The sequence below is a fragment of the Aythya ferina genome (genome assembly GCF_964211825.1).
Source record: "Aythya ferina genome assembly, chromosome: 6".
NCBI classification, from domain to species: Eukaryota; Metazoa; Chordata; class Aves; order Anseriformes; family Anatidae; genus Aythya; species Aythya ferina.
Window position 1 is genome coordinate 11,392,640 of NC_140303.1, and position 26,646 is coordinate 11,419,285.

At 51.7% G+C, this 26,646-nt stretch overlaps 1 protein-coding gene across 3 annotated transcripts; it reads right to left on the reverse strand.

Annotated features, from left to right (window-relative positions):
* Positions 1-511: 511 nt before the first annotated feature.
* MLPH (melanophilin) lies at positions 512-25,034 on the reverse strand. Of its 3 annotated transcripts, none has more exons than XM_084524767.1 (18): positions 24,113-25,034; positions 23,655-23,729; positions 21,323-21,386; positions 19,824-19,950; positions 17,712-17,933; positions 17,458-17,594; positions 15,912-15,950; positions 15,237-15,331; positions 13,079-13,277; positions 11,959-12,122; positions 7,773-7,856; positions 6,060-6,251; positions 4,012-4,206; positions 2,810-2,965; positions 2,620-2,706; positions 2,354-2,411; positions 1,579-1,676; positions 512-1,464 (listed from the first exon to the last, which is right to left on the reverse strand). In XM_084524767.1, exons 4-18 carry the CDS (start codon positions 19,931-19,933, stop codon positions 1,438-1,440), a joined length of 1,863 nt encoding a protein of 620 aa, XP_084380893.1. In that variant the 5' UTR covers positions 19,934-19,950; positions 21,323-21,386; positions 23,655-23,729; positions 24,113-25,034; the 3' UTR covers positions 512-1,437. The 3 variants fall into 3 exon arrangements, with proteins under 3 accessions (XP_084380893.1, XP_084380892.1, XP_084380891.1); XM_084524766.1 differs by lacking the exon at positions 7,773-7,856 and adding an exon at positions 14,400-14,528 and having other exon boundaries at positions 19,824-19,948; positions 21,322-21,386; positions 24,113-25,031; XM_084524765.1 differs by lacking the exons at positions 21,323-21,386; positions 23,655-23,729; positions 24,113-25,034 and adding exons at positions 14,400-14,528; positions 20,759-20,909 and having other exon boundaries at positions 19,824-19,948.
* Positions 25,035-26,646: the final 1,612 nt, after the last annotated feature.

Sequence of the window (26,646 nt, forward strand, 5' to 3'; positions counted from 1 at the left end):
CGTTATTCTGCACAGGAGGACGTTTTCCCCTCCGTCACCCTGCCCTCGTTTAGGGGGGGAGGCTCTGCACCCCCCTCCCACGTGCTGCTTTTGGGAAATCAGACAATGAAACCAGCAGGCTCATCCCCGGCACTTAAAACTGCTTGAAATGGGTTAAATCTCTTTAATCTTTGTGCTGCGCTCAGCGAGGGCTGATCCCCCCCTCCTGCCCATGCAGGGGGATGGTTGGGTGCTGAACATGCATCTGCCACCTGGGGAAAAAATGGGACTGCCAGGATTTCAAGGAATGTCCCCAAACGGGGACGTCTCCGTGCTGATGGGACAGCAAAGGTGCTGGCCAGATGGTTCTGGGGACAGTCACACACCACAAAGGGGCTGGGAGGGGACACAGCCAGGACACAGGGACACTTTTTGTCCCTATTGCTGTCCATATTACCTGAAACCACGAGTTCCCACTTGACTGTCCCCGTTCTTTCCCCCACCCCACTGTGGGGCAGCGAGCGATCACAGGTTCTGGACACAAAATTGGCTTTATTGGATGACTTAGTGTACGTATATATAACATCTACACGGGCAGACAGGGCAGGAAACCAGCGAGTAACAGGATAACTACAGCCTGAACAAGCAATCAATACCATCCCAAGCCTCCTTGGGCCACCTGTAGCCCTTAGCTTGGCTCGATCTTTTGAACTTCAGGCCACCAGGATTTTTATTTGAAAAAAAGGAAACTGGCTTTGATGCAGCTGGAGTGGGAAAGTTTCCAGGCTCCAGCCTTACAAGACTGCCCCGGGGTGATTGCAGGACTGATTTCTGGACTGCTAGGAGTCTCTACGGCTGCTGAAGCCAAGCCTATGTGTTACGTGCTTGGGAATTCACGGTGAAGGTGAAGGGCATTGACCAGCAGGTACTGAACCAACGCTTTTAGCAAAAATCTCCCCCAAAGCCTCCAGCCAGAGGAAGCAGCAGCTGGAGGCAAACGAGCAGTCTGGGTTTTGGGGTGGGTGGGTGTCACCAGTGCTGCTGGCACCTGGCAGGAGCCCGGGGCCATCGCAGCCCCTGAGGGACATCAGCAAACCTTGGGCAGAGCAGGGAGACTCACGAGGAACCCCTGTGCTCCGCTCACTGCTGATGTGACCTCGCGGGGAGAGTGGCACCAAACCTCCCTGCAGGTGAGGAGGAAGAAGAGGAGGAGGAGGAGGAGGAGGAGGGCAGCGTCCTGTACAAAGCCACAGCCCTGCGGATGTGTGCCCCCACACGAGGACCCGGCCACGCTCCTGCACCCTTGCTTCTTTTGGGGTCCTCGCTGGGGTCCTGGCTTCCCCCCAGCCGGGCTTCCAGGGGCAGATGGCAGCGGGAGGAGGAAGGGCAAGCACTGGGGGAAGGCGGCGAGGCTCTGCGCTGAGGTCTCCTGTCGTCAGCAGGAGGCTGCCCCTCTCCTCAGGGCAGGTGGGTCATCACGGGCTTCTGCAAGGCACCGACAGCACGGCCTCAGCTCGTCCCCTGCCCCATGGGATGAGGCCAGGGTGCTCCCCGTCCCTCCCCGGGGGTCTGAGGGGGGCTGCGTGGCCGGCCACGTACCGCAAAGAGCCGCTCTGCCCTCCTGCTCTTCCCGTTGGGGTTCCTCTGCGTCAGCGAGCCGCGGTACGCCGAGTTGCGGTCGAAGGAGTCGTCGGGACCTGTGGTAAAAGAAGAGGTGAGGCTGGGAGTAGGGCTCTGTGATCATCTGAGGCACCAGGAAGGGCACCTGGTCATCATCGCCCTTCCTCTGCCACCAGTTTCTGCCTTCGTGGGTCTCCTTTACGAGTCTTTGACCTGAAAGGGGATGGAGCCATCCCATCACCCAGCCTGGGCAGAGGGGATTATGCTCGCCTGGTGATGTCCAGCCTGGTCGAGCATCCCTCTATCTCCTCGTGGGGCTGATGTGTCCCCTGAGCTGCCCTTATCTGCTGCCCTTCTCCACCAGGAGGGCAGCTGGGCAGAGGGGACCTCGCCACCTCCCAGCCTGGGGAACTGAACTTCAAATTGCCTGTATTCATGGGGAAGTGTGATTCCCTCTCTGCATTAAATGATCTTTTCCCATTTTTCCTCCGTTCATCTTCTATTTGGCGTTATCTGGAAGAAGAACCATTCTTTCTGCCTGTGAGCTCATGGGGCGAGATAAGAGGGAAATAGAAAAGTCATTTCCTAGCGGCCCTCGCTGATAGCAGTCAGGATGAAGCCACCCCCGGCCACCCCAGCTGCTGGGACAGGTCCCAGGTCACTGGAGACCCTTGGTGGCACGGCCACCGGGGTGCCACAGATGAAGCAATTTGGAGGATGGGTGACCGAGCACCCCCGAGGCCACGGCTCTTACCGCTGGTATCGAGAGGGCTGTGGAATTTCCTCCTGAGGAACTGCGGTCCGGACACCTCCTGCAAGAGAGGAGGAGATGTCAGTGGTGAGGAAGGGGACAGGGGGACCGAGGCACCCCAGAGGCTGCCTTTCCACCACTTTAAAGCGAGTCCTCTCGAGAGGGGAGGTGAATGCCTCACAGAGGCACAGAATACGTGCCTAGGGAAGGTGCTGATGAAGGGGTGAGCACAGACCCCCAGGATTGGGATGATCCTGCCCAGCACTCACCTGCCCGCTCTTCCTCGCCTTTTCCACCGACTTCACGGTCAGCCCTGCCGCGGACAGGGCCGCGATTCGAGACTCGATGTCCGATATCTTTAAAGAGAGAAAAAATAAATAAGCAAACCCCCACGGGCAGGGCCTGGAAGACTCCCAGCCGGCTCCGTTTGCTGCCACCAGCTCTCGGGGCTGCCCTCACCTCACTCTCTGCCTGTTGCACCCGAGCGGCTGCCGAGGCCACTTTGTCCTCCAGCTCCGACAGCTCCGAGTCGGTCGTGCCGCTGTGCTGAGCCCCTTCCTCAAGCTCCACAAGGGTCGTCTCGAGCTGGTACGTCTTCCCAGCAGTCAGGTACACCTGAAACGCAAGAAAAAAAAATAAAAAACACAACATTGCAAGTTAACCTTCCTCCTCTCGAGCCCCAGACACAACAGCTCCTGCCGCTGTTTTATGACCACCTTCCTGCCTTGCAGCACTGACAGCACTGCTCAGTTCTGGCAGGGCTTTTCATCTCATTTCCTCCCTTCCCGAGGTTTTTTGAGAGCAATTACCAACCGGGTGATGCAGCAAAAGGCTTGACATGGATACAAGAAGGAGCAAAACTCCATGACCCCCTCGGGTAGCATCAGCATCCTCATGCCATGCGCCCAGAGGGGAGACAGGCACCTATGACCAAGCTGGGAAGGAGACAAATTGATGCTCCAAATCTGGTCCTTCTTTTTTAAGGGTGTTCTCCTGGCTGGGTTGCTTGAGTCAGGATTTGGGGGGCTGGTTTTGAGCAGCTTTGCACAGGAACTGCTCTGGGTGTGCAGAAATGATGCCAGACCCAGGAAGGGAAACACGTGTGTAGAGCGCAACACGGCCAAGCCAAGATGAGCTATGGGGTGTGGAACAGGGATGCGCGGCCACTACAGGAAGCAACATGTTGACTTTGCTGTTTAGATAAGAGGGTGAGAGGAGCACAACTATCTCCCCTCATAAAACCATGGCTTTTACTGCCACTTACCTCCTCCTTGGCTACTACAAGGGTGCGAGTCCAAGCAACGCAATTTAGGAGACATTAATTTGTCCCCACGCGCTGACATAAGCTGACCAAGTGGGTTCTGGCCACCATTTTGCTGAACAGTCCACAAACTTTGATACTGCTAATGCACGTCCAGCTCCTCCAGTTCTGTTTTTTCCCTCCATTTTTCTCACAGGCCGAGAACGTGTCCCTCACGCTCCTTCTACCTTTCTCCTCGGCATCTCCTCCCCATTTTTCACGGGAGGATCACAGGATCTTCATACATGTACGGGGAACACACACGCAACCTCTCCAATCCCTTACTGTGCTGGCTAAGCAAGAAATCTGGGAGGCTCTCTGCATTCCCACCCTGCTCCCAGAAAACTCTCGGGAACCTTACATTTTCTTCCAGCTCACGATACGCTTCGGCCACCTCCTTCCCACCTTCCAGGCTGAGATGCTGCCCTCCGAGGAGGGCACAGGGCCCGTTGTGCTGGCTCTCTCCATGCACCGACTCACAGACCGCTTTCTCCGTGGCGTTTATGGCTCTCAGGACTTCAGTCGTGATTTCGCTCAAAGCCTGAGCCGACGACCTCTGCAAAAGCCCAGCACAGCCAAAGCGGAGGGCGAGGAGGAAGAAGGAAGGAGTGAAAAAAAATTAAATTAAAAATTATCATTGTTTTAATGTGCGCTGACAGTGTGTGAAACAGTGTGAGAGAGGGTAAAAGGGGCATTGGGCCTTTGGGAGCTGGAGAAAGACTGAGATAATTAAAGGGCTCACATTGTTCCTGAAGGGCTCTCCAGCAGAGATGGAAGTGTGGCTAAAAAAGAGCTTTGATCTCAGCTCATGCTTCCTTGGGGACGGCGTGACAAAGGGAATCACCTCGAAACGCGGGTGGGGAGCTGCCATTAGCACAGAGCTGCTGCTGGGCCGGCTCCCCGTGGTACAGGAAGGCTTCAGAGAGGTTCCCAAGGGACCTTTCCCTGCCTGGAAGTGGTGCCACGGAGCTGTCAGCCAGCCAAAGCATCCGGCCACCTGAAGGCTTTACAGGAGGGGAAGGCAACAGCTCTGCCTTACAGCTTTACTCCACCGGGGAAACCCACGCCATCCTCTCACCCTTTTTCCTCCCAGGATGGCCGGTTCTGGTGCTGCACTGGAAAAGCGTGAGGCCTAACACAGCTTTACAGGGTCTGAACATGGATGTCAATAACAAAAAAAGAAAGTATTGCATTGCCATGGGGCCAGAACTTGGGGCTCATGTCCTCTCTTCCCACCCCAAGGAGCGCTGACAGCGGTAATGCTCGTGAGCGCTGCCTGCATTAGCCCCGTCGCTCGATCAGTCAGAAAGCACGTGTAAAAATAGACCGAAGAAACTCATCATCTCTCTCTCGGCTGATAATTCCCTAGAAACCAAGGAGATTGGGGTGATGTGTGCGCTGGAGACAAAGACAAACAGTTTTGTTTACAGCCGCACGTATTTCCAGGCAAGCCGCTCTGCGGAGAACCAGCTCGCTCCGTCCTGCTGGCACTTTTATCATTTTATGGTGCCCTCACCGTGCGGCACCGAGCTTCACGTTTTCCCGTAGGAATGACTGCTTTTGCCGCAGCCTTCCCCTGTTAGAAGGCTCCTTCCCGACTACACAGGAGACTTGCACAAAAAAGACTCAGAATTAAGCAAAATCCAAACCTGGCTCTTGACTGAGAGGGTGCTGATGCTAATTAAGGCTCGCGCCCACCACTGATAAATGCACTCTGAGTTCTGGTCTGATAACTGCAGATCAAGTTTCTTTCGGATCATCACTTTGTTTTCTAACAGGAGACACCCTCATAAATACCTCTAACAAGCAAAAGGAAAGTGTAAGAAAGGTTGCTGTTAAAAAAAAAATCTATGCTGCCACAGCCTTTAACCCAAACTGCTCCATCTACATGTCACTGCAGTCATTTTGAACTCAATGTCCCACACAGGTATTTCATGGTTTTGCTCTAAGTGTTACCGTGATGCAAAAAAAACCTGAATTTTTGTTTCCCTTGGCAGATTTGCTTTTACTTGGGCTGTTGTAACTCAGCTGGGTCTCTGCTTCAGAGCTGAGCTGAGTGACTTCTGTATTGCCCAGCTGACCCCACTGAGATGAGCGTGCCGGTATCCTCCCTGCTTCAGGGCTGCATTTTGGGCAAAAAGTAGCAGAATTTAGGACAGATCCGGAGAATCTGGGCTTCAATGTAAGAGGCACCAATTGGTCTCTCCTCCTGTTGCTGGCAGCAGGAGGCGATGGGAGGTAGCACATTGCTCTAAGTGCAGGTGACACTGACCCAGTAGAGTGGAATTGGGGCCCCAAATTTTGATTTGGGAGGTGTGGGATGAAACAAGAGGCATGTTGGCATGGTGCAAGGGAGGAAGGAACCGGAGGTGGAGCCCAGAACAGCACAGGGAGGAGGGCACGGATCACCTTTCGAGCCTCACTGGCCATGTCATCGCTGGAGAAGCTCATCTCTGGTTTCTTCACTCGCGTCTTTTCTTCACGCTCCTCTTCTTCGGAGGAAACTTCTTTGTCGCTGATGTGGCTGGCTAGCTCCTGCAGCTTCCTCTTCAGCTCCTCTTCCTCAGCATCGGGATCGAGCTGGGGCTCTGGGGCCGGAGACTGAAAGGAGAGCAGGGAAGGGACAGAAGGAAGCTGTGTAAGTGCAAGGGTCTGCTGTGGGGACAAGGGGGTGCATCTGTCTCCAGACACCCTCACCAAGATCAGCCGGGTGTCCAGCACCAAAGGGGATCAGGAGCATCCCCCAGGCCTGCCCACCACCTCCTTCACAGGGCACAAGTGGCAGGGAGCAAACCAGCAACTTTAGGCTGTCCTCCTCAAAATCAATTCCATCTGGGGCCCATGGGGAACATTTCACAACAACTCAGAGATCCACCAGGCTGAGAGAAGCAGCCGTGTGAACCACCATCCCCCCGGGGAGCCTGGTTGTACCGCATCAGAGCCCCTAGGTGCTCCGGTGTGCGATGAGAAAACAGGCAGCACGTTTTCCCATAGGATAGAGGGCGTATTTCCACGCGGCCCTGTTATTACACACGATTCATTTTACCCGCAGAAGAAACCCATTAAACTCGCTGCGGTTGGAAGGGATCTCTGGAAGTTACTGAACTCGCTGTCCCTCGAGTGAAGACGGGAATACAATTACCTGCATCGTACCTGATGGCTTTTGTCTAAGCTGTTCTTAACAGCCTCGAATAATGGCATCTGCAGCAGGCAACCTTTCTCCCAGGCAACCTATTCCAGGGCCCTGCTATCCTTTCTGCTAGAAAGCTTCCCTTAATAGTTAACCCAAAGCTGTCCTGCGGCAGCTTACACCCATTACCTCTACCCTGATCTGCCACACACATGGAAACAAAGCTTTACTTCTCCCTGAAGCACCTCTCTGCCTGCTTGGATACTTCTGTCCCCCTTGCCCCTATCTTTTCTTTCCTGGGGTTAAACCACTTGGCATTTAAAGAATCCCATATATATTTTTTTCTAGACCTCAGACCATTCTAGGTGTTCTGGTTAGGTGATCAAATCCATGTTTTGGAGGTTTTGCTGATGGCTGCAGCTCTGCCAGCCTGGTGACACCTGCAAACATGCACACCTTCTGCTCTGCTAAATCTGGCTGGATTTACTGACAGAAACACTGAACAGCTGTCCCCGTTCAAAATTTGAGAGAGAATAAGAAATTGTATTGTTTTTTTAGATGCCTGGGGGACTTCTCTGTAATTATCACTACTGAGCCATTTGCGGCCAGTGCACCTCATCCTAACGGGTTCACATGAAGGAAAAGAGAAGCATGCAGTCTAAAGTTAGAAACCCAAAATCAATGTTAAGTGGCCTCTGTTTTCACAGATTCTACATTGTTGCCCAACTTTAACTTAATTTAGCTGCTTTCTTCTGAGACTGATGGCACAGTAAGACAAGGGCAGCCCAGAGGAGATACAGAAATCCTTCTTGCCTCTGCTCTCTTACTCTAAATATTCTTGAAATTAGCATTTAATAGAGAACCAAAGCAAAACCCAGTTGTTTTCCTCGTGCAGAAGGGGCAGGGAAGGCAGAAGCTTGCACGGGGACCAGCTGATAGGAGGGGAAGGGACGGGCACCGTCCATGTTTTCTCCCCAGCTTTGCCCTGTTACCTCGGCAGAGTGCACCAGGATTTTTTCCTCCAAGCGGTTCAGCATGCGTTCGATTGCGGACATGCGCTTGTTGAGCTCATGAATCTAGAGGAAAGGAGAGAGAAAAGGAGTAGAGGACAGAGCCGCCACCACTGCTAGGGTGGTGGGAACACAGCCCAGGGCACATGCAACCAGCAAAACAAAAAGAGCAAGGCACCACCACCATGGGCTCCCCAAAGAAGTCACAGCAGGAGAGGAGGGTTGGGGAAGGGTTTACTCCATAAACCACTAAATAAATATAATAAACTATAATAAACCCTCACCACCAGCCCCAGAGTGTCCCTTGATGTCTAGAGGCATCGGGACGTGACACAGCCAACTCTCTTCCCATCATTTTTGTACTGCCCCAAATTCAACTCAACATCAGTTTTCGCTCCCTGCTATGACATTTTTCATGCAGCTACTACCCCACTGCCCCCTGCTGAATACAGCACTGGGAGAGGAAGAGGGAGGGAGGAAGGAATTTCCAATGAAAAAATTCCAGATAGAAAACGTAAAACTGAAAGTTTTCCCAAAACACTTTGAAATTTTCTCGCTTCTCAATGCTTTGATTTATCAAGACTCTCGCCCCTCTTGTCTCCCTTCCTTCCTCTTCCAGCTGAAAAAGTGACCAGGAGAGGAGTCAGACAGACAAAATTCTGGAAATCAAAGAGAAATTGCTTTCTATGCTCAAGAGCCATGACAAATTTTTGTGGTTAAATCACTGCAAACATAAAAGGAAGCTTTTTTTTTTTTTTCTTCTTCTTCCTTTAGAAATGCAAGTTTTGCTTTCTTCCAAAACAAGTCTTCCTCCTTTGATCAAAACAAATAAAATACAAATGATGAAAAATATTGCCCGTTTTACATAGATAAAACACCACCTTCCACATTACTCGTGCTCTGAGTGGCTGCCTCCCATTCAAAAGGGAGCGAGCAGTAAATGCAATAAGTAAATGCAGCAACAAAGGGATGCGAGGGCTTTGCTTTGTTTTTATAACATTTCCATCCTCTCACTGAGTTTTTGTGCTTGCTGGTGTTTGATTAATTAGATCCTCACAACAGCTTGGAGAGATTGCATCTGCTTAAGTGAAGATGAACATAAAAACCTGACACTGGGGAGAGCAGAGCACGATAATTACCGTCCTGGATTGAATGCATCCTCAAGCAGCATTAAGCCTCCAGGCAGGAAGCAATCCAATCCAGCTGTAAGTGGTTTCTTGGTACTGTTGGGCCTGACTCTTGTGCCACTCTGGTGACAATGAGAGGTCTGCGATGGACCATAAAGCTCAGAAGAGGAGACCAACGTGAACCGAGCACCTGGTGCTACCTGCGCTATCCGTACCGCAGCTCAGAGAGGTCAGAGCATAATGCAGGGTTTGCTGTTGACGAAGACAGGAGATGAAGAGCTTTTTTTTCACACTTCCTCACAGGCCAGGCTGGTTCCTACGCCTGGTGCTCACTGTGCAACACAAGGAGTGCTCAAAGGCTGCTGAACACCGGTCTGTTGAAAAGCTTAAATGAACAAACCAAAATAAATCACAGCCCGTAAGCAAGACATCAGCTAGGGCAAATGGCATTTTTTTCCTTGGGACTGAAGACAGGTTATTTTAGCAGAGGTGCAGCCTCCAGCCTCTCAGCTAACCAGGAGATATCTGCGAGGGACCCAAGACACCTAACGGAAGCTTTAGGTAAAAATGAAGGAGTCAGATTGTAGGAATCAGAGGAAAAGCAGCCTAAGACTGACATCACAGCTTTGGAAATCCAGAATTAAGATCCCTTTAAGTGCACCAGAATGGCTTTTGGGGAGAGACCCAAACAGTAAAAAAGTTGGTTTTCCTTGTGGTTTGGTCCTGCTCAGGACCAAGACCTAGGCCTCTGCTGAAACCAAACATTTTTGTGTGTGAATGAGTTTTTCCCAGCTGAGGGCTTCTTTTCAAGTCTCAGATTTAAGAGTTGTGTTTTTCATTTTGGATTTTATTTCAGCAGCTCCTGGAGTTGTAGGGCTAGTGACCAGTCTCTGGTTTTGTACCAGAAAATTTAAGTTTCTTCTGTTAGGGACTGAAAAGCATGCTCCTGCCAGAGTTAAAGCAAAAGACATCTTCAGATCAAACACATTTTGATGAACTTGCACCCAAAGCAGTTTTAGAGAAGTGGGTTTTCATCTGTGATGTGGAAGTGACACAGGGCAAAGAGATGTGCTCTCCATCTCTCGAAACCTTCAAAAGACAACAAGGTATCTGCCAGGAAAACATTGCCTGTGAAGCAACAGGCTATGGGATGTGATACCGGGTTAACTCGTGTTCATAAAGATGCTTCTGGACCCTACGTGGCACAGTCCAACGTCTTGAACCACCAGCTGGGAGCCGTCTAGCACTGAAACCTGCATCTTACTGCCTGCTGTGGAATTGCAAACTGGCTCTGAGTTTTGAAAGATGTTCTCTCTTCTTTGGGCTTGTACCAGGCCTCTCCTGGGCCAACAGTGACAGCAACACGTGTGTTGTTCCGAAGTTAATGGGCCAGCATGGAGCCTGGTTTCTTCCTGCTGGGCTGGGGGAAGGCTCTGTGGGACGCGGTTGCTAGCTGTAAATGCATCAGCGGCATAAAGGGCAGGAAGGATGAAGAGCTATTTAAGCTAATGAACGGTGTTGGCATAAGAACAAATGGGGCTGAATTAGGAATTAGAAGATGTCTCATAACCATTAGGGTGATGAGGTGCCACAGCAGCCTTCATACTGGTGTGATGGAGCAAAACACAGAGCACACCGGACCGTGCTTAACCAAGAGCTTGTGGAGGCGATGAAGGAAGTCATCTGAGGCACTGGTAGGAATTTGGCCCCATTTCCCCACTGCAAAGCACTATGCACATTTCATGCCTAACGTACCGTGGTCTCATTAAGGACACCCAGTCCAAGGTTTTTCCATTTACTGGGGACTGAAAAACGAAGCACATTCACTAATTTGAACGTATGCTGAGAGAAAGAGAAGGAAAGGAAAGGTTTCTCCCTGCTTAGGCACACGAAGCATGGTGATGAGGGATGGCTGTGGTTACAGACGCATTGCCAAAAGCAGGGTCCAGGATGGCAGAATCACCCCTGTAAGCAGAGACCAGCAGATTTCTTCCCCATATATCTGTGTAGTCAAGCAGCACCGTGCATTTTGCTGCTGAAGAGGGCTGAGGGAGGCTTTACCATTCTCACCGCCGACCTTTCTCAAAGGCGGCGTCAAGGACTGCAGGTCCTTATTTACAATTAAAACACAAGCTCGCAGCCCTTTCGACACCCTTCTCTAGACTGTTCCCCTGTTCTCATTCAGGGGAGGGACGTGGCAGGTCGGCCTGACCCAGTCCTGCTGGGGCTGGAACACTCCACACCGTGAAAGAAAAGGATCTCGAGGCTGATTACATCTCCAAGCCTTGACCTGATCATAAAGCCCCTGCACATTTAATTGAAGAAAGGGGACACGCAAAACTATAGGTAGCTCGCAGTTTAACAGGGACAGACTGGAGAATTGACAGCATTGAAGGCAGGCTTGTTACTGCAACAGCGCGTACAAAGGGAAACGCCAGCACTTGGCTTTCTCCCAGCCATGGCTGCAGAAGAGGAAGGTTGGAAGGAGGCCTTGCGAAAGGTCCAGAGTGCTCCTGTGTAATGCTAACGGGGCAGAGAAACCACTCTTCTCCCTTGCCATGAGGGAAGGATAAGCCCTAAATGCAGCTCCATGCCCCTGAGCCTGCTCCCATGTCATGGCCACCTCTGCAGGTCCCCACAGCGCTGGGGGCAGAGCGGGGCCTTGGGCCTTCATCTCACTGGTGCCACCTGGCTGTGACAAGGGGACAAGCCAGCCCCTAGGTCATCCCACATCCCACCGCCGTGCTTGGCAAAGTGTAATGGCCACACTCCTTTCTCCCCTGGATCCTGCAGAGAGAAGGATCTGGAGCATGCAGGGAGCTACAATCCCTTTTGGGCCAGCACCTGGCAGGCGCCGGTGCCAAACTGCACCTCTGCGGAAGGGGACAATGGCTTTGTGCAAATGTATTGTGTGTTTTCTGGTTATTTGTGGGTCTGCTTCACCTCTGAGCCACACCTGGCAGATAACAAGGGTGGTTTGTGGCAACACAGCCTTGGCCACAGCCGTGGTCCCGCAAGGGGCTCTGCAGCCCGCTCAATACCTGGTTTCCCGAGTGGCTGATGTTCTCCTGGGAGGAGGCTCTGCTCCGGTGTTTCACGTGGTGGGGCAGGTAGGCAGGGACCTTCTGGGCTCCATTCACATCCTCGTCAGAAGTGTCCATGTCTGCAGAGTACGGGGACCGGGGCTGCTCACCCCAGGGGCTGCCTTTTGGAGAGAGAAGGCTTCAGTACAAAGATCCCAGAGATTCATACGAACTCCTGGACATCAGTCCCATCCCTAAGACAAACAAATAACCAGTCCCTTCTCCAGGTTACTCTTTCTGTCCTTTGTCAGAGCTGCAAGCAGAGCTGCTGAGGTGGAGCTGGGAACAAGGAGCATCATCCTCACCCTCTCGCACCCCAAACAGCTGTGCCCTAAACCAAAAACTGACAACGAGTTTTTGATTTTGTGGCAGTCCAGGTTTGGACACTGCACTTCATGCATTCAAGTGCTGGTAGGTATTTATCTCAGGGGTACCAGCCTAGGAGGGAGCATTTAAAAGAGCAGACCCAACACCTTTTAAAGGAGGATTTCAAATGAGATGAGAACAATTGCAGGAAAGGGAATTAATAAACCTGAGGGCCCTGCTGATTTAACAACCCAGACAGGCTCAGAGTGGGAATTTAAATGGTACAGATTAAGGTTTATCCAGTGTTTCCCAGTGCTCTGGAAGCCAAACACTGGAAAATACAGCCAGGCAGTTTGAGACCCAGAGTGATATGTGCCATAGCTGCCTGTAATGCAAAAGATGGCACTCAGTCCTCCTGGCTCTGCTGTCACAGCAGGAGACAGCGGTAATAAAAGGCAAATTCTGTGCCCTCATTTGCTAGGGTATTTATAAACCACAGACCCCACAGCCTGCCTGTGCAGCCAGCGACCAGGATTTTGTTGGGGACAAGACCAGCCCATTGCAGCCAAATAACTTCAGATGATTCTTTTGTGCAAAAAAAAAAAAATATATATATATATATCACTTCTGCAGATGGGCATTTTGTCTTGACACTCAAGCCTTTTAGTCACTTTCAGGTTGTTCAAAAAAGCCATTTGCATTTTGGTCCAACTGTTCTTGCAGCCACTTTTCCCCAGAAGGAGCGAGGAGGAGTCCAGCCCCACACACCTACCAGGTTTTGTATTTCTTTCCAGGCTCCTTCTCCGCGAATTGATGGTGAGATGAACCTCTGTGCTGAAGAGCTGCTCTGGAGGGCTTGGGTGCTGTTCCTGTTCTTGCAAGATGTGGTGGAAGACTGCTGCCAGACCTGCTTCCTCCATCCTGTGCTCCTGGGGGGCATCTTCAGCCGAGCTGGGGAAGCCTGGGAAGGACTGAGAGGCAAGGATTGATGCCGGGCTGCTGCCAGTGGGGGCTTCTCTCCCTTCCCTAGCAGTTCCTGGCTTTGTCCTTCAATACATGCATGGGCTGACCTTTTATAATGCCAGTTTTTAACAACCCAGCTTAAAGGCCTCTTAACCTTGCTGCTCAACACTGAGCAATACTTAGGATCACTGCCAGGGGGCACTGTTAATTTTTATGAGAAATTGGTATAGAGTCGCTGCAGCTAGGCAGAAAAAAACTTGGTCCCTAAGATCCACTCTTTTAAAACACCATGGCCTTTTTCTTACTAAAATAATAAAGAGCTTCTGCTCCACATATCTGCAAATGATAGATTGGATTCGGATCATCTTGGCAGAGGTCAGCCTTCCCTAGATGTTAAATCCTGCAGCACAAGGGCAGGCTTAGATAATGAAAGAATGGATCTACTTCCTTGCCCCAAACTCGTATCAATTTACGTGGAATTGTGTGGATTGGCTTTTTGTTGGTCTGTTTGTTTTACAGCCTTTGTGACGTGTCTCAGAACATCCTAGTTCTAGCTAGGAGCGGAGTTTAAATTATCACAGCCTGGGGTCAGGCACCCGGGTGCTAGCACAGCAGGCGTGGGGCCCTGATAACACGGCTGCCTCCAGGGTGCACCGGGCTCCTTTCTGTGCCCCTCTTGTGGGGCTGACACTCAAACGCTACATCCCCAGTGCCACCACATGGGAAAAACAGCCCCAGACTAGATGGTATGATAGGAGAGCAGGCTGTTTTTTATTTTTTTTTCTGTCCCTTGACTAGTGAATGTTCAGTTTCCAAAAGCTAGCTGGAAATTAGAGTGTCCCGTAGCCCTACAGCAACACGAGGAAACAGCTGCCTGCAGAGATCAGCCAAGGGATCTGAAGGGGGAGATGCAGAAAGTCTCTTGGTATCTCATCTGACTGACCATCCCACTCCATTCAGCTGTCCTAACTTGGCAATGGGATGGGAGAGGATACAGCAGGGCTCTGGGGAGAATCAGCACCGCCGCCTCTCAGCACCACCATGCAGCTGCAAAGCTGGCTGAGGAGGTGGCAGAGGTGGTGAGGAGGAGGAGGAGAGGCAGAAGAGCAACCCCACCACCCCACCAGTACCTGGAAGCCATCCGGGCTGATTGGTGCTGGAGAAAGCTGCACAGACTGGCGGCGAGACTGGGAAGAGTACTCCGAGTCCAGTTCGAAATCAAAGGGATGGACAGACAGCAGGCGCTTTGTCTTGCGCATCTTAGCATGGAAAGTGCAAGAAAGGAGAACTCAGCGTGAACCACAGCTGGTCCTGAAGAAAATGGCCCTCGTCTCCTCAGTCTGCCTGAACCTGTGCACAGGCCAAGGCAAGACTCCTACTTTTCTGGACAATATTTGGCCACAGGATTATCCTGTTTGCAAGGAGCCGGGTGTACAGGACAGCAGATGCTTATACTGGAGTCAAGGAAAAGCAGGCTCCTGACTTACACAGCTCTGGATCAGGACTGTGGCCATCAACAGGCAGAGAGAGACTCTCTCCTGGTTTATAAAGGCTCAGTGGGCAAGCTGAGCTATTTGACCCCTCAGAGAGGTCCAGGAGCTGCTCTCGGGTCCCACAGCATCCCCTGCCTTCAGCCAGGGATGCTGTGGGTGAGATCTCCCCATGTCTGTGAGGTCTTTGGCTGTCTTGGGGCAGGAGCAGCTTGGACAAGCCCCTAAGACTTCAGAAGGGTAGATGAAAAGTGAAGTACTGAGGGTGTGAAGTGCAGCACGTAACCGTAGGCTGGAATGGTGTGTGTGTAACAGGAGGTATGTAACATTAACAGCATTTCAAGGAAAGGTTTCACGCATACTGCAAAGACAGATACACTTCCTAGCAGGAACAGAAAGCCACCACCACCTCTGGCAGGCCAGCTGCAGTCGAAGGCACAGAGTGAGGCAGAAGGGGTGGCAGAAGGAGAGGCTTACCCTGCTGTAACACTCTGCTTCGGCCCCACGAAGGGCATCATCTTCATCATCACTGTCATCCCCGATGCTGCCGCCGGCACGGAGCTGGCATTCACCTGGAGGGAGGACAGTGGCACACTGTGCAGGGGAGCTCAGCACCCGTCACCTGGGGCAGGTGAGTCCCCACCACATCGCACCTTGCTTCTCCTCTGGGATGAAGCAGTCCACGCCAGAAACACTTCCCTCTGTTAATTTGGTTTTGGCACGCTACGCCAGAGCACAGGCATTGCACGAGTAAAAGGGGAGGGGACACAGGATGGGAAGGGACTGGGATTTCTCTCATCCTATCAAAAGGCAAAGTTGACCAACCCTTTCCTCCTAACAAACACAACTTCTACCCACAAACTCAGTGTGTTCACCACAAACACAGCCAGCTTTAAGCATACAACGTAGACGCACCGAGATCGCGATGAGCGCTGGCAAGCTTTGAGTCTGGCTGTAACCAAAAATCCCAGTTGTGCCAGAACCCACCCTTGGGAACCCCGGGTGCACTGCAGGCAGGAGCCGAGCAGTGGCGAGACATCCTCCTTGTCCCAGCAGCTCTGCAGCTCACAGCCAGGGGCTGGGAAAAGGAGGAGACGGCAGCAGCCTCTCCCGAACTGCAAGCTGCACGCTGCAATTCTCTTTTCAACTTACTGTTTATGTCTGGCAGGCTGTAAACTCTGTCGTGAAGACCTAAATGAGAAGAAAACATTGGGGAAAAATAAATACATTTTCTCTAGGTCACTTGCACAGAACAAGACTCAGAGCTGCAGTTCACTGCAGTTCTCAGTCTCTAACCACCACAAGGCACAGTCATGAAAAGACTCTTTAGAGGGAACAAAACACGTACTCGGAGACAGAACTTGTGAAAAAGAATCAAAAAGCTCATTGCCACCACTTTCCCAGTCCTAATGAAACACATCATGGGCTGGGAATGCAGCAGGAGGGGTAGCCACAGCAAACAATTCATCCTCCTTGCACTGTGCTGTACTTCTGCAAGCAGCATCCTGTGAGGATGTTCTTGCTTCCTCAAGGGTCAAGCCTTGTTAATGAAGCAATGACAAAAAAAAACAAAAACAAAAAAACAAACAACAAACAAACAAAAAAAAAACGTCTGCCTTTGTGAAAAAGAAGGCAGAATCTCAATTTAAAGAAGTCTAAAGCATTGCTATCCTCAGACAGGAGCTGGTTTTCCCTAGGATTGTCCTTGTTTTGTGGTCTGATGAATTCTCACACTGTGTAAGTTGTTTCTCAGCCCTTTAATTTCATGTTTGCTGTCTCTATCCTCCATTCTCTTTGATATCTCTGCCACAAGTGGTCTGGACAGAATGATTGGACTGCCTGAATCAGCTCATATTGATGGTATTTGTGCAGAGTTTTCTGGGGCTTCTCAAGGTGGGAATAAAATCCACATTGGCTTTTCAAGGCCACAGACAAAGCAGTGCAGCGGCTGTTTGTACGGCAGCTAGCAGCTCTCCAGTAAATAACAGCGCATTAACAGCAGCTTTCAACATGTCTATACACTGTCAGACCAATCTTAGAAATCCTGAAGGTCCACAGAGCTCAGAAGAACACAGAATTTGTGACAGGCAGTTTGCTAATTCAGATACAGCTTTGTCTGTGCCACAGCTCCATCAGACAGCCTGTAAAAATTGTTAGATCATTGGGAAAAATGAGTGCTGGCCCCATCCACCCTCTGCTTTTCGGACCTGGAGGTTGCTCGGGCTGCGTTTGCCAGGCAGGCAGAAGTCACAGCCAGAGCAGAGGATGCCGGAGATGGGTTAAAAGCCTGAAAATCACTGCCACCTGCTGACACGCACGCTGCTGGATACCCACAGCTGTCAATTCCCCTCTCCTGCGAGGACACATTTTACTCCTCGCCCTCAGGAGACTCCCCAGCAGGAAGGCGTTTTGCCTAAAAATCCCGAGGGCCTGGTGTGGCCGTGGCGGGTTCCGTGCCTGCTGGCCGTGCACGCCAGACAGACATGGCTTCACCTCGCCGCCGACACAGGGCTCAAAACCCATCACATCTCCCACGGAGCAAACCCGGGGGCTGTTTGCGGGCAGCCAGCACGTCTGATAAGCAAATTCCTTGCCCGAGGAATGCAAGGCAAGGTGAGGGAATTAATCTTTGCTAGAGACAGAGCTCAGGCTTCCTACCCTGAGGTTTCGGGGGTATCATCCCGGTGCTCGCCCTCACCTAGAAATGCCGAGTTGTCCCGCTGCCCTGGCTGCAGCCTGCCGTAGAGGGACTGCAGCACCTTGGCGCTTCCAAACCTCTTGAATCGGGACCTCACGTGCTCGTAGTACCACTCCAGGGACCCGATCTTCACAATCCTGCTCCAAGAGAGGACAGAGGGTGAGCCAGAGTCCCATCATAACATGGCTGGGAGAACAGCAGCACCCCAATTCCCTCGCCACCCCAGCGACCCCAGACAGATTTTTTCCCCATACCTGGAGAGGCGGCAGGGGTCGCAGACCCAGCCCTGCTCCTTCTTGTTGTAGCGGCTGCAGCTCTTGCAGGTGTAGAAGTGGCAGTCCAGGCACTGCCGCTTGCTGTTCAGCAAGAACTTGAAGGGCTGCAGGCAGTGGACGCAGTGGGTTTCGTTGAGGTGGGACTGATTTGTCAGGAATGCCCTCTTGCTGCTTTCCTGGTCGATCTTGCACTTCAGCTCCCTGCAGAAAGACCCCAAAGCAGAGGGACAGGCATTAGGTGGTGGGCAGAAATATAACATAATCTCACCAAGCTCTGCCACCTCTCACGTGGCAAACTCTGTAACCCTCGATCATTTCAGGGAATGATTTTCCAGGGGGCACCCCGAGCCCCACAGCTTGTGGAAAACAGCTGGAGGGCAAATCTAATTAATGACAAAACGGGGGTTAAATAAGCTGAGCCAAAGCAAAGCAGCCGGGCTCTGGATTCAGAGCAGGTTACGATCTTTGATTAGGAAGAATTAAGAGAGGTGTTGATCCAGTCCCTCGGTGCTAAATTCAGCACAGATTTATATCAAATACAGGGTGCCTGTGCAGTGAGGTTCTGGCCATGGCTGGCAGAGATGCTCGTGATGCTCCTGTGAAAGCCCAACTAATGGGAACAATTTTGGGAGCACGTCCTCTCTGCCACCAGACCTGGCTATCAGGGCTGGTCCCCATGCAGGAGGGACCCTCAGCAACAGCCAGGGCCAGCCAAAACACACATTTCCACCCACCTGCCCAGAGCAGGGGCCGAAGGCTCTGCCTGAAGGCTCTCTGTTTGTTCTCTGCACCAGCCCAAATATGTTTGCCTTTGGGGCTACGGTTGCGAGACGCTGTTTGACTTGTAGGGAAGGTCCTACGAGGCTTGTTTTCCACCTAGGCAGGGTTGGAAGCTGCCTTTTCCAGAGCAGAAATCAGCCTGGGCCACACACCTTGAGCAAGTAGCAGGCTTCACGAGGTTTCTGCTGTACCTGGCTGGCTCCACCACCACTAAACTTTCCTCCAGGGCTTTGCCGTGGAGAAACTAAAGCAAAACATAAGGCAAAAGCTCTGCCAGGTCATCGCCAGGCGTCACTCATGTCCCTCCAGCCCCCCCAGATCCTTGCACTGGGATTAGGGATCAGCTCGATTTATTTTTTTCTTTTTCCCCATGGAGATTTTTAAAGCCAGCTTGCTGCCAGCACACCATTCACTGTTATGCTGGGACGGTTCCAGCTTACATTAACCCAGGCTCTGGAACACACAAAATCAGTATAAAGACCCACTTGGGCGTCTACTTTTTGATATTCAGATGCTCACCCTCCTAGCAGTGTTGCTAGCAACACGGTGCTAACGTTGAGCAGTACATTTCTATGGGGATACCAAAAACAAAGCCCCAAACAGAAAACCCATGATGCTGCAGACTGTGCCAGCCCTACAAACCAGCTTGTAGACACACAGCTCAAGAAAACAGGCACTTTTAAGCCTTTTTCCTTGCATTTTGTTTTATACAGGCATGCTCCCTTCCTTGTCCATCTCCACGGAGGGGCAGAGCTGCAGGAGCTGAGGACACCCACTGCCATGCCGTGTTTTGCCATTTCCCCAGCAGGTGAACCAGTTTTCCTACCAGCTATCATCAAATCTCCCAGTTAATTGCACCAGCAAGCCAGCGAGGCTCCCATGCCCTCCTGCATCTCATGAAAAGGGGAATATTTCAAACCTACTTGCTTCTTCTGTGGCTGAAATCGAGGCTGATTTCTTCCAGGGCGAGCATCCTAGGGGAAATCCCTAGCAAAGGATGACTCTCAGCCACTCACCCTCCCCTTGTGATCTGGGGGAGAAATCATCTCTGTCAAATGCCCTGTTTGTAAGGATATGAACATACATCTATCTATTTGCTCTTCTGGTGACTTTCCTGTCCCAACCTATGGTTCCCTAAAACTTTCCTAGAGTGGCACACACAACATATTTAAGCCTACTGATGACAGGTTCAGTTATTTCTCGGAGATCCTATAGGACCCCATGGGCTCCCAGGACCCACTGAATTGCTGACCACCGATCTCCCACACTAAATACTGCGACATCTGCCAGACCCGTGGTGTGGATACTCACTCCAGCCGTTCCTCCTCTTTCTTCCGCAGGTCGAAGTCCCTCCGAACCACCTCCCAGACGTGCCTGGCCTCCTCATCGGTCAGCTTGGAGAGATCCAGCTTCCTCCCCATCTCTCGCCGGCGAGTCTGAGCGACAAAAGCAGCCACGTCACAGAACTTAAAACACCTCCCCGGGGGGAAAAAAGGCAGGAAAGCCACGGGGCTTGGCACGGGGCTGAGCATCCCCTGGTGTGCCAGCTCGCCCGGAGCGACCGGCTCCAGCACGCCGGGTCCCACCAGCCTGCCCCAGCACTGCCTCTGCGCCCCCGAGCCTCTGCTCCTTGCTGTATTTTGACCCTTAAACCCACCATCCTGCACCTACAGCCTTGTGTGGGGATCAAAAAGCACCTTGGGGTGCTGTCATCAGCATGACCATGCCAGAAAAAGGCCTCCTGTGTTCATCAGCTGCTCTCCCAGCGGCCAGGAGAAGCTGAGCTTCACTCATAACAAACAGCCTAATTAGGGCACGGTGCTCCCCTCATTTACAGTTATCAAGAAAAGATGGTTTGACAGGATTAAAAAAAAAAAAAAAGGCTAAGTACCTCATATATGCGAAAGAATATATTTAAATTGCAATAATCCAATTAGCAAAGCTGGTCTTGTTATCATACTTGCTGTTCCCTCTCTGGGTAAAACATTGTGTTTTAGCACAATGATCGTGAACATTAAAAGAAACCCTTTCCTTATCTCCATCGGAGCAATGCTAGGCACACTTCTTTTCCCTTGACAGGTATCTTATCAAAAAGCAAGCCAGCAGGAACAAAGGGGAGAAACATTCAGCCGGGTGGGAGCAGGGAAGGATTTTTGCAGGGAGTTTTCTACCCCACCAACTCTCCTGAAACAAAGATTAGGCTAAACTCTACGAACAGAGCCAGAAGAGGATTTCTGAGTCCCTACCTGGAGGAATTTGGTGCAGAAAAAGCGGTTGTTAGAGATGCTGAGCTGCAGAGGAGGAACACAGGAGCCTCGCTGGAAGCCACGCGCTGATGTCCAGCGCAGACGTGCTCCCACAAAAGCAATTAGGTTTTTGGCAGGGGCAGAGGCGAGCCGGGCTGCCCTTACATAAGTGTATTTGAAAGCCCCACTGAATCCGAACAGCAAAGCAGGTCAATAAACGCCAATTAACATCACAACAAGACCCTGTTCCAGGGCCTTTTGGTGCAAGCCAGGATCTCAGATTCAGGTTTGCACCCCTTGGGATGCAAGGACAAGGATGCACCGACGCGTGGCCTGCTACGCAATGAAAATGTGAAAATAAAACAAAACAAAATTTAAAAATACAAGGATACCTAAGTGCCCACACCCCTGAACAGTGCTGGTTTCGTCAGAAAAACATCACGTGGGCAGCTCCTTGGAGGCAGGTCCATAGATTGGCATAAATCTTGGGAACCACATTATTTTAGGGAAACTCTTCCCCCACCCCAACTCAATGTACCAGCCAAAAAAGGTGGGTTTTTTACCTTTTTCAAGGCAGTTTGCAGAGTTTTGCAGAGGTTCAGACGCAGGCTTTCGGTGATCACAGCTTCTGCATGGGAAAGAAAATTAAATCTGCCTGACCGCAGCTGGTTCCCCTATCATCGCTTCCTCCAACAACTATTCACGCGGGCTCCTGAATCTTGTGAACTGATGTAAAAAAAAAAATAAAAAAAAATAAATCTATCCAAACAACGAAACCACACAAAGAGATGCTATCACATGTCATGGGGCCAGACAGCATGATGTGAAGTTCACCAGTGCTTGCAGTGACCACACATGCACGGGGTGGGAGTTCGGAGCAGGGATGTGAGGCAGGAGGAAGCTTTTTTGTGTGTTTTAAAGCCCTTGGGTTTGGTTGTGCTGTGGACAGGGGTGGCAAAATGGAGAGAGGAGTGTTACGAGCTGAGCCCCTCCTAATAATTAAGGTTTGGGTAAAGGTTGGGCTCAGTTTGTGATTTTTGGTCTTGTCAGATAGTAAAGGGATAGGATTTGGGGGGTAGGTTCTCTAAGAGAAGCATTCCTTCAGGGCTGCTCTGTTAAGCACGGCATTAATGTGAGCTGTTATCTTTGCATTTCTTGGCAGTCGTTTATAAAATCAACTGTAAACTGATACAGAGCACAAGTGGCCTGGGCCTTCTGTGGTGTATTTTCCGATAACTGGAAGCAAACCCATCCTCCGTGAGCAGATTTCGACAAGCTCACTGGATGAGATACCGCTCACTGATCTCAGCAAATTCAGCAAATCCCACCCCAGGGAGCCTGCCAATGCTCTCACTCCTGATCCATGTTTTTCACCTGGTAATTCTGGGCACTGCAAGGCCAAACCAGAACAGGCTATTTTTAAAAGAATAATGAAGTTTGATTTTCCAAATTTCTGCCCCAAGTGCTGCGGAGGGAACTTGCAGGGGCTCTTCTACAAAGACCTCTTATCTTCCAACCCCAGCACATCAGAGCAAAACAAGAAGGACAGGGAAGGGGCATACAATGCCTCTGCTATTTCTGTACATGGCCCATGAGGGATAGTTTTTTTTTCTTTTTTCTATTAATACAACCGTTTAATTACTTTACTGCATGACCACAGCTTGTTTGGATGCTGCCAGAACGACCCCGACAGCCTCACTTAAAGAAAGTGGCCTTTCAACTTTAATTATCAATTAGAAAATAACAGTCACGGGATCAGAAAAAGATGTTTGTGGAGTGTCATTTACAGGGTGGAAAATGGATTTGTGGTGTTTTTCCCTAATCATGTGAGCATTACAAAGCTAGGTGATGGAGCAGTAGGATGCATGACTTCTCCCTTCTCTTATCTAACCAGATTTTTTCTTCCTTCTCTTATCTAGCCAGGTTTCTCCAATGTGAATCTAACCAGATTTTGAAGGATTATGCTACAAGCCTGTTCTCTACCTGACATGAGAAGTGTTGCATTGCCTTCAGAGAGGAGCAAGCCCCAAAACATGATCCAATTTCACCGCATTGCCCACATTCCCTTGCCAGTCCTGCACCCAGTCCTAGCCCCTTTCAAATCAACATGAGCTCAAGGCCACTTCAGACACGCGTGGTTCAATGGCTTACGTCCCATTACAGCAGGAGAAAACCAAGTTTTGGGTCCAGCAGGCACCAGGCATGCACAAATCCTGCTCATGCCTGGGCAACGAGGTGTCAGAGCCCGGCTCTGGGTGAGTTCATTGACAATTTTAACGCTGATCACACATCTTAGGTGTGAAATACTTGGGGAAGGGGCCACAGGAACTTGAACAGGTCATAAAATTTAGGGTGGAGGAGCCTGCTTGCTCCGCAATGCTGCGGAGGTGGCCGCAGGCTTTGCCAGTTGCTTTGGGGCCCTGAGCACCTACAGAGATGCAAAAAAGATCCTATTTATCAGGTGGGGACCGTAACTGGATGTTCCTGTTCTGACAATTAGCAGGGGCGCAAACGAACTGCGCTGAGGCAAAGGGCTCTGCAGAGCTGGCAGCCTGGGAAACGCAGGAGGTTGCAATGCAGGAGTTTGGGCACGTCTGGAGAGCTTGCTTCAGGCTGTCTGAAGATAGGCTGCCATCACCGAGCTTGTTCCTGCTCTGCTGGAGTCCAGAGGGGTCTCCTTACCCCACTAAAAGGCAGAGAAGCCGACCCCACACATCTCCTCTGCTGCCACCAGCCTGCTGGGGAGACGACGTAAGGGAAGGGCTGATAGCAGAGGACTCGGTTTTTCTGAAGAAAACCAGAGGCAAGTCCCTGGAGGCTGGCTGAGATCCATAAAAAAAAAAAAAAAGTGACATCCTCACACCGAATTTGATGTGTTTATATCCAGAAATCTTACCTCAAATACGGGATTTCAGATGCACAGGAACTGTTGGCCTGGAGCTCACTTGGATCCTGCTTTCAAGGCACTGGACTACAAACAAAAACCCCAAGATTTTGCTTTCACTATGTACGCATCAGAAACCACCACCGAGCAGATGTGAGCCCGTGGCAGGAGCTATCTAACGCTGAGATCAGATCTTGCCCAGATTCTCTGAGCTGACACCCCAGATGTGCCTTTGCACATCTCAGGCAGGCTGAGGCTGGCTGCAGCGCGTAACAGCGGGGCAGAGATAATTTGGTGCCTGGCATCCGATCGTGCCACCGAAACAGAGATGCAGGGGGTGATACCCCACTTCCTCAGGCCTTTGCATGCCATTCTCTGGGCTGTGATGGGTTTTAATGTAACGCTGGGTGATAACAGAGCGTTACACTCAAGCCTTCTGGAATAAGACTGAAAAATAAGATTGCACTTACCAGGAGCGAGGCGACGGGGCTGATCACCAGGAGCAAAGCCCTGCTGCCAGATTCAGCATGTAGGATCCTGGAGAGGGCACCCTTTGGGAGGTCACCCCAACTTTTATCCCATAAGCTAGCAGAATACCCAGGAAATTCCTATAAACAAGCTCGCTTGGCTGCCAGAGCGTTTAATAGGGTCGCGGCAGTGCTGGGAACATTTCCACAGCGGGGTTTATAACCCGGCCTCTGGATCCCTACCTGCAGGACGGCTCGGTAGGAGCAAGCAGGAGAAGTGAAAGCACCTCGGGGCCCCGGCGTGGCCTTTCACAGCTCTTTCCCGTGGGGAAAAACAAGCCCTCGTTGTTCCAGAGGGACGGCCTGGCACCCGCCCTGCTCACACGGAAATAGGGGATGAGATAAGGTTTTGTGCGGCCGTCCGGCCACATCCCCGTGCTGATAAATGCAGTGCTGACCTACCTAGCAAGCCAAATGCAGGTGGGGAAACCTGTGAGGAAGCAGGGCAGCTTGGCTGTGCTGGAATAACCCTCTCTTTGATAAGCTTTCTGAGATGATGCTCTCCCCTAATCCTCTCCTATGAGGGGTTTTGGGTTCCTCGGGGATCCCACAGGCTTCACAGGGTGCTTTGTGCTGGCCAAGCCCAGCTCTGCCAGCCACAGGTATGTGCTCATACCACAGGGCGTTCTCAGAGCATTGCTTAATCTATTTGAACACTGGCTGAAAATAAATAGTTTTATTTTTTTTTTCTTGTTCCCTCCCTGTGACCTGCTCTGATGTGGGACGGCGCCATGGTGCTCCCGGACCTGCTGAGGTGCGTCCTGCTCTCTGTCCTTAACCCCAAGCAAGGGCACAAGGATTTTGGCCAGATTTTGGGCTGGCAGGAGACAGCTTGGGCAGGCATGTGATGGGGCAGAGGTTGGCATGGAAATGAAGATGCAGAGCCCAGGAGCTGGGCTGGGGACAAGCGGACTGGCAGCACCTTCGGCTACTCCCATGCCCGCAGCTCCATCTCCATCCATCCCAAACCTGCTCCCGAGCCGGGTGGCATCACCTGGTGCTGGTTCCCAGCCCTCAGGCTGCTGCTGTCCCTGTCAGACGTGATCCCAGGGGCAGAGAGGAGGAGAAGGACAGGATGGAGCTGCAAAGCTCACCGCTGCACAAGCGCTCGCAGCAAGGGCGCGCAAGGGGAGCCTTTGCTGGCCCTGCCGAGGGAGGGCTGCCGGTCGATCCGCTCCCTAATGAGTTTCCATTTGGCCCTCTCTGCCCTCTTTTCCACGTGCTGCTGGCTCCCCGTGCCCTGCTGGCAGGCTCCAGCCAGGGCACAGAAGGGACAAGCAGTGCTGCCCCCAACGCAGGTGGTGCAGGAGGCGATGGAGGCACCCTGCCCAAAAATCGGCCTCTCATGCTGGGTTTCAAAGCAAACTCTCCCCGTGACACCCCAGCGGGATGCTGCTGGTGGAGATGGGCTGATAAGTCATCTGCTTATCAGCAGCCTCTGGTTACACAGCCGGCTGGCTCCAGCAGAGAAGCAACATCAGCTGCTTTTCTCCTCCTCCAGCCGTCGAGGCAAGGCGGAACCACAGGGCTGCTGTGTTTGTGTGGTTTGGGGCCGGTCAGATGATGATTTCTCCCCCCCATCCGAGTAGCCAGCCCCTGTTCACCCCAGGAATAAACAGTGAGGAGGAGAGCAGGCTGGCAAGGGAACGGTGCCAGCAGCACGCCTCCAAGTGACAGCCTGGGGCTCTCCAAAGGGAGCTGCCCAACAGAGGCACCCGGCATCCTAAACGCCCCCGAGAGGCTGTAGGGTGTCCCCACATCCCTGCCTGGCTTGCAGAAGGCTTGTGCTGCTCCTCTCCTGGCCAAAATATCGCTGGAGCAAAGAGAAAGAGCTTGGGGGATGCTCCTCCGGAGAGAGGTTTCCTTGTGCCACCGTGCGGAGCCCAGCAGAAAATGCAGGCAGTGAGCACAAGTTACTTTATTTTTTCTTCTCCTTTTTCTTAATTAAAAAAGGGCTGCTGCTCTGCAAAAGCTGGGGTCTCTCTAGGATGCGATCCTAGTGTAGGGTTCAGGATGGGGTGGGGTGGGATGCCACCAGACCCGCCGGGATCTGTACCTGTAAGCTGTCTCCGCATCATCTCAGTGCCCAGGAGGAATTTCAGCTGGACACACCGTATTTCTCTCTCGTAAACAAGTTTTTCTGAGCTCTCTCGCCAGGTACCACCAACACAGAGGTGCCCTTCCCACCCTGCAAAAGGCCAAACCACAGGAGAGAAACCAGCCCCAATGCTAAGAGTCCCCGTTTGTTTGTCCTGTTGGGTTTGGAAAGCTCTCCCAACCCCCAGGGAGTGCTCACCATTTCCTTCCCTCCTCCCTGTTCCTCCTCTTGGTGGAGAAGGAAAATCCCAGCTGCTGTCCCATGACTGCAGTGAAGCCTGGCCAGGGCTGGCCTCTTACGGGGGAAAAAAATCAGGTCTCCTTCTCTCTTTTTTTGGTGTTCATAGTAGCTGAACACAGGCCAAACTGGCATTTATGTG

Coding starts and splice junctions, on each gene's coding strand:
- MLPH (XM_084524765.1), bottom strand. CDS start 19,933: ATGGGGAGGAAGCTGGATCTCTCCAAGCTGACCGATGAGGAGGCCAGG. Junction 13,278..14,399: donor TCAGCCCGGATGGCTTCCAG/GTACTGGTGGGG, acceptor CTTGCCTCTCAG/TCCTTCCCAGGCTTCCCCAG. Junction 1,677..2,353: donor CAGCCCTCTCGATACCAGCG/GTAAGAGCCGTG, acceptor CTTTTACCACAG/GTCCCGACGACTCCTTCGAC.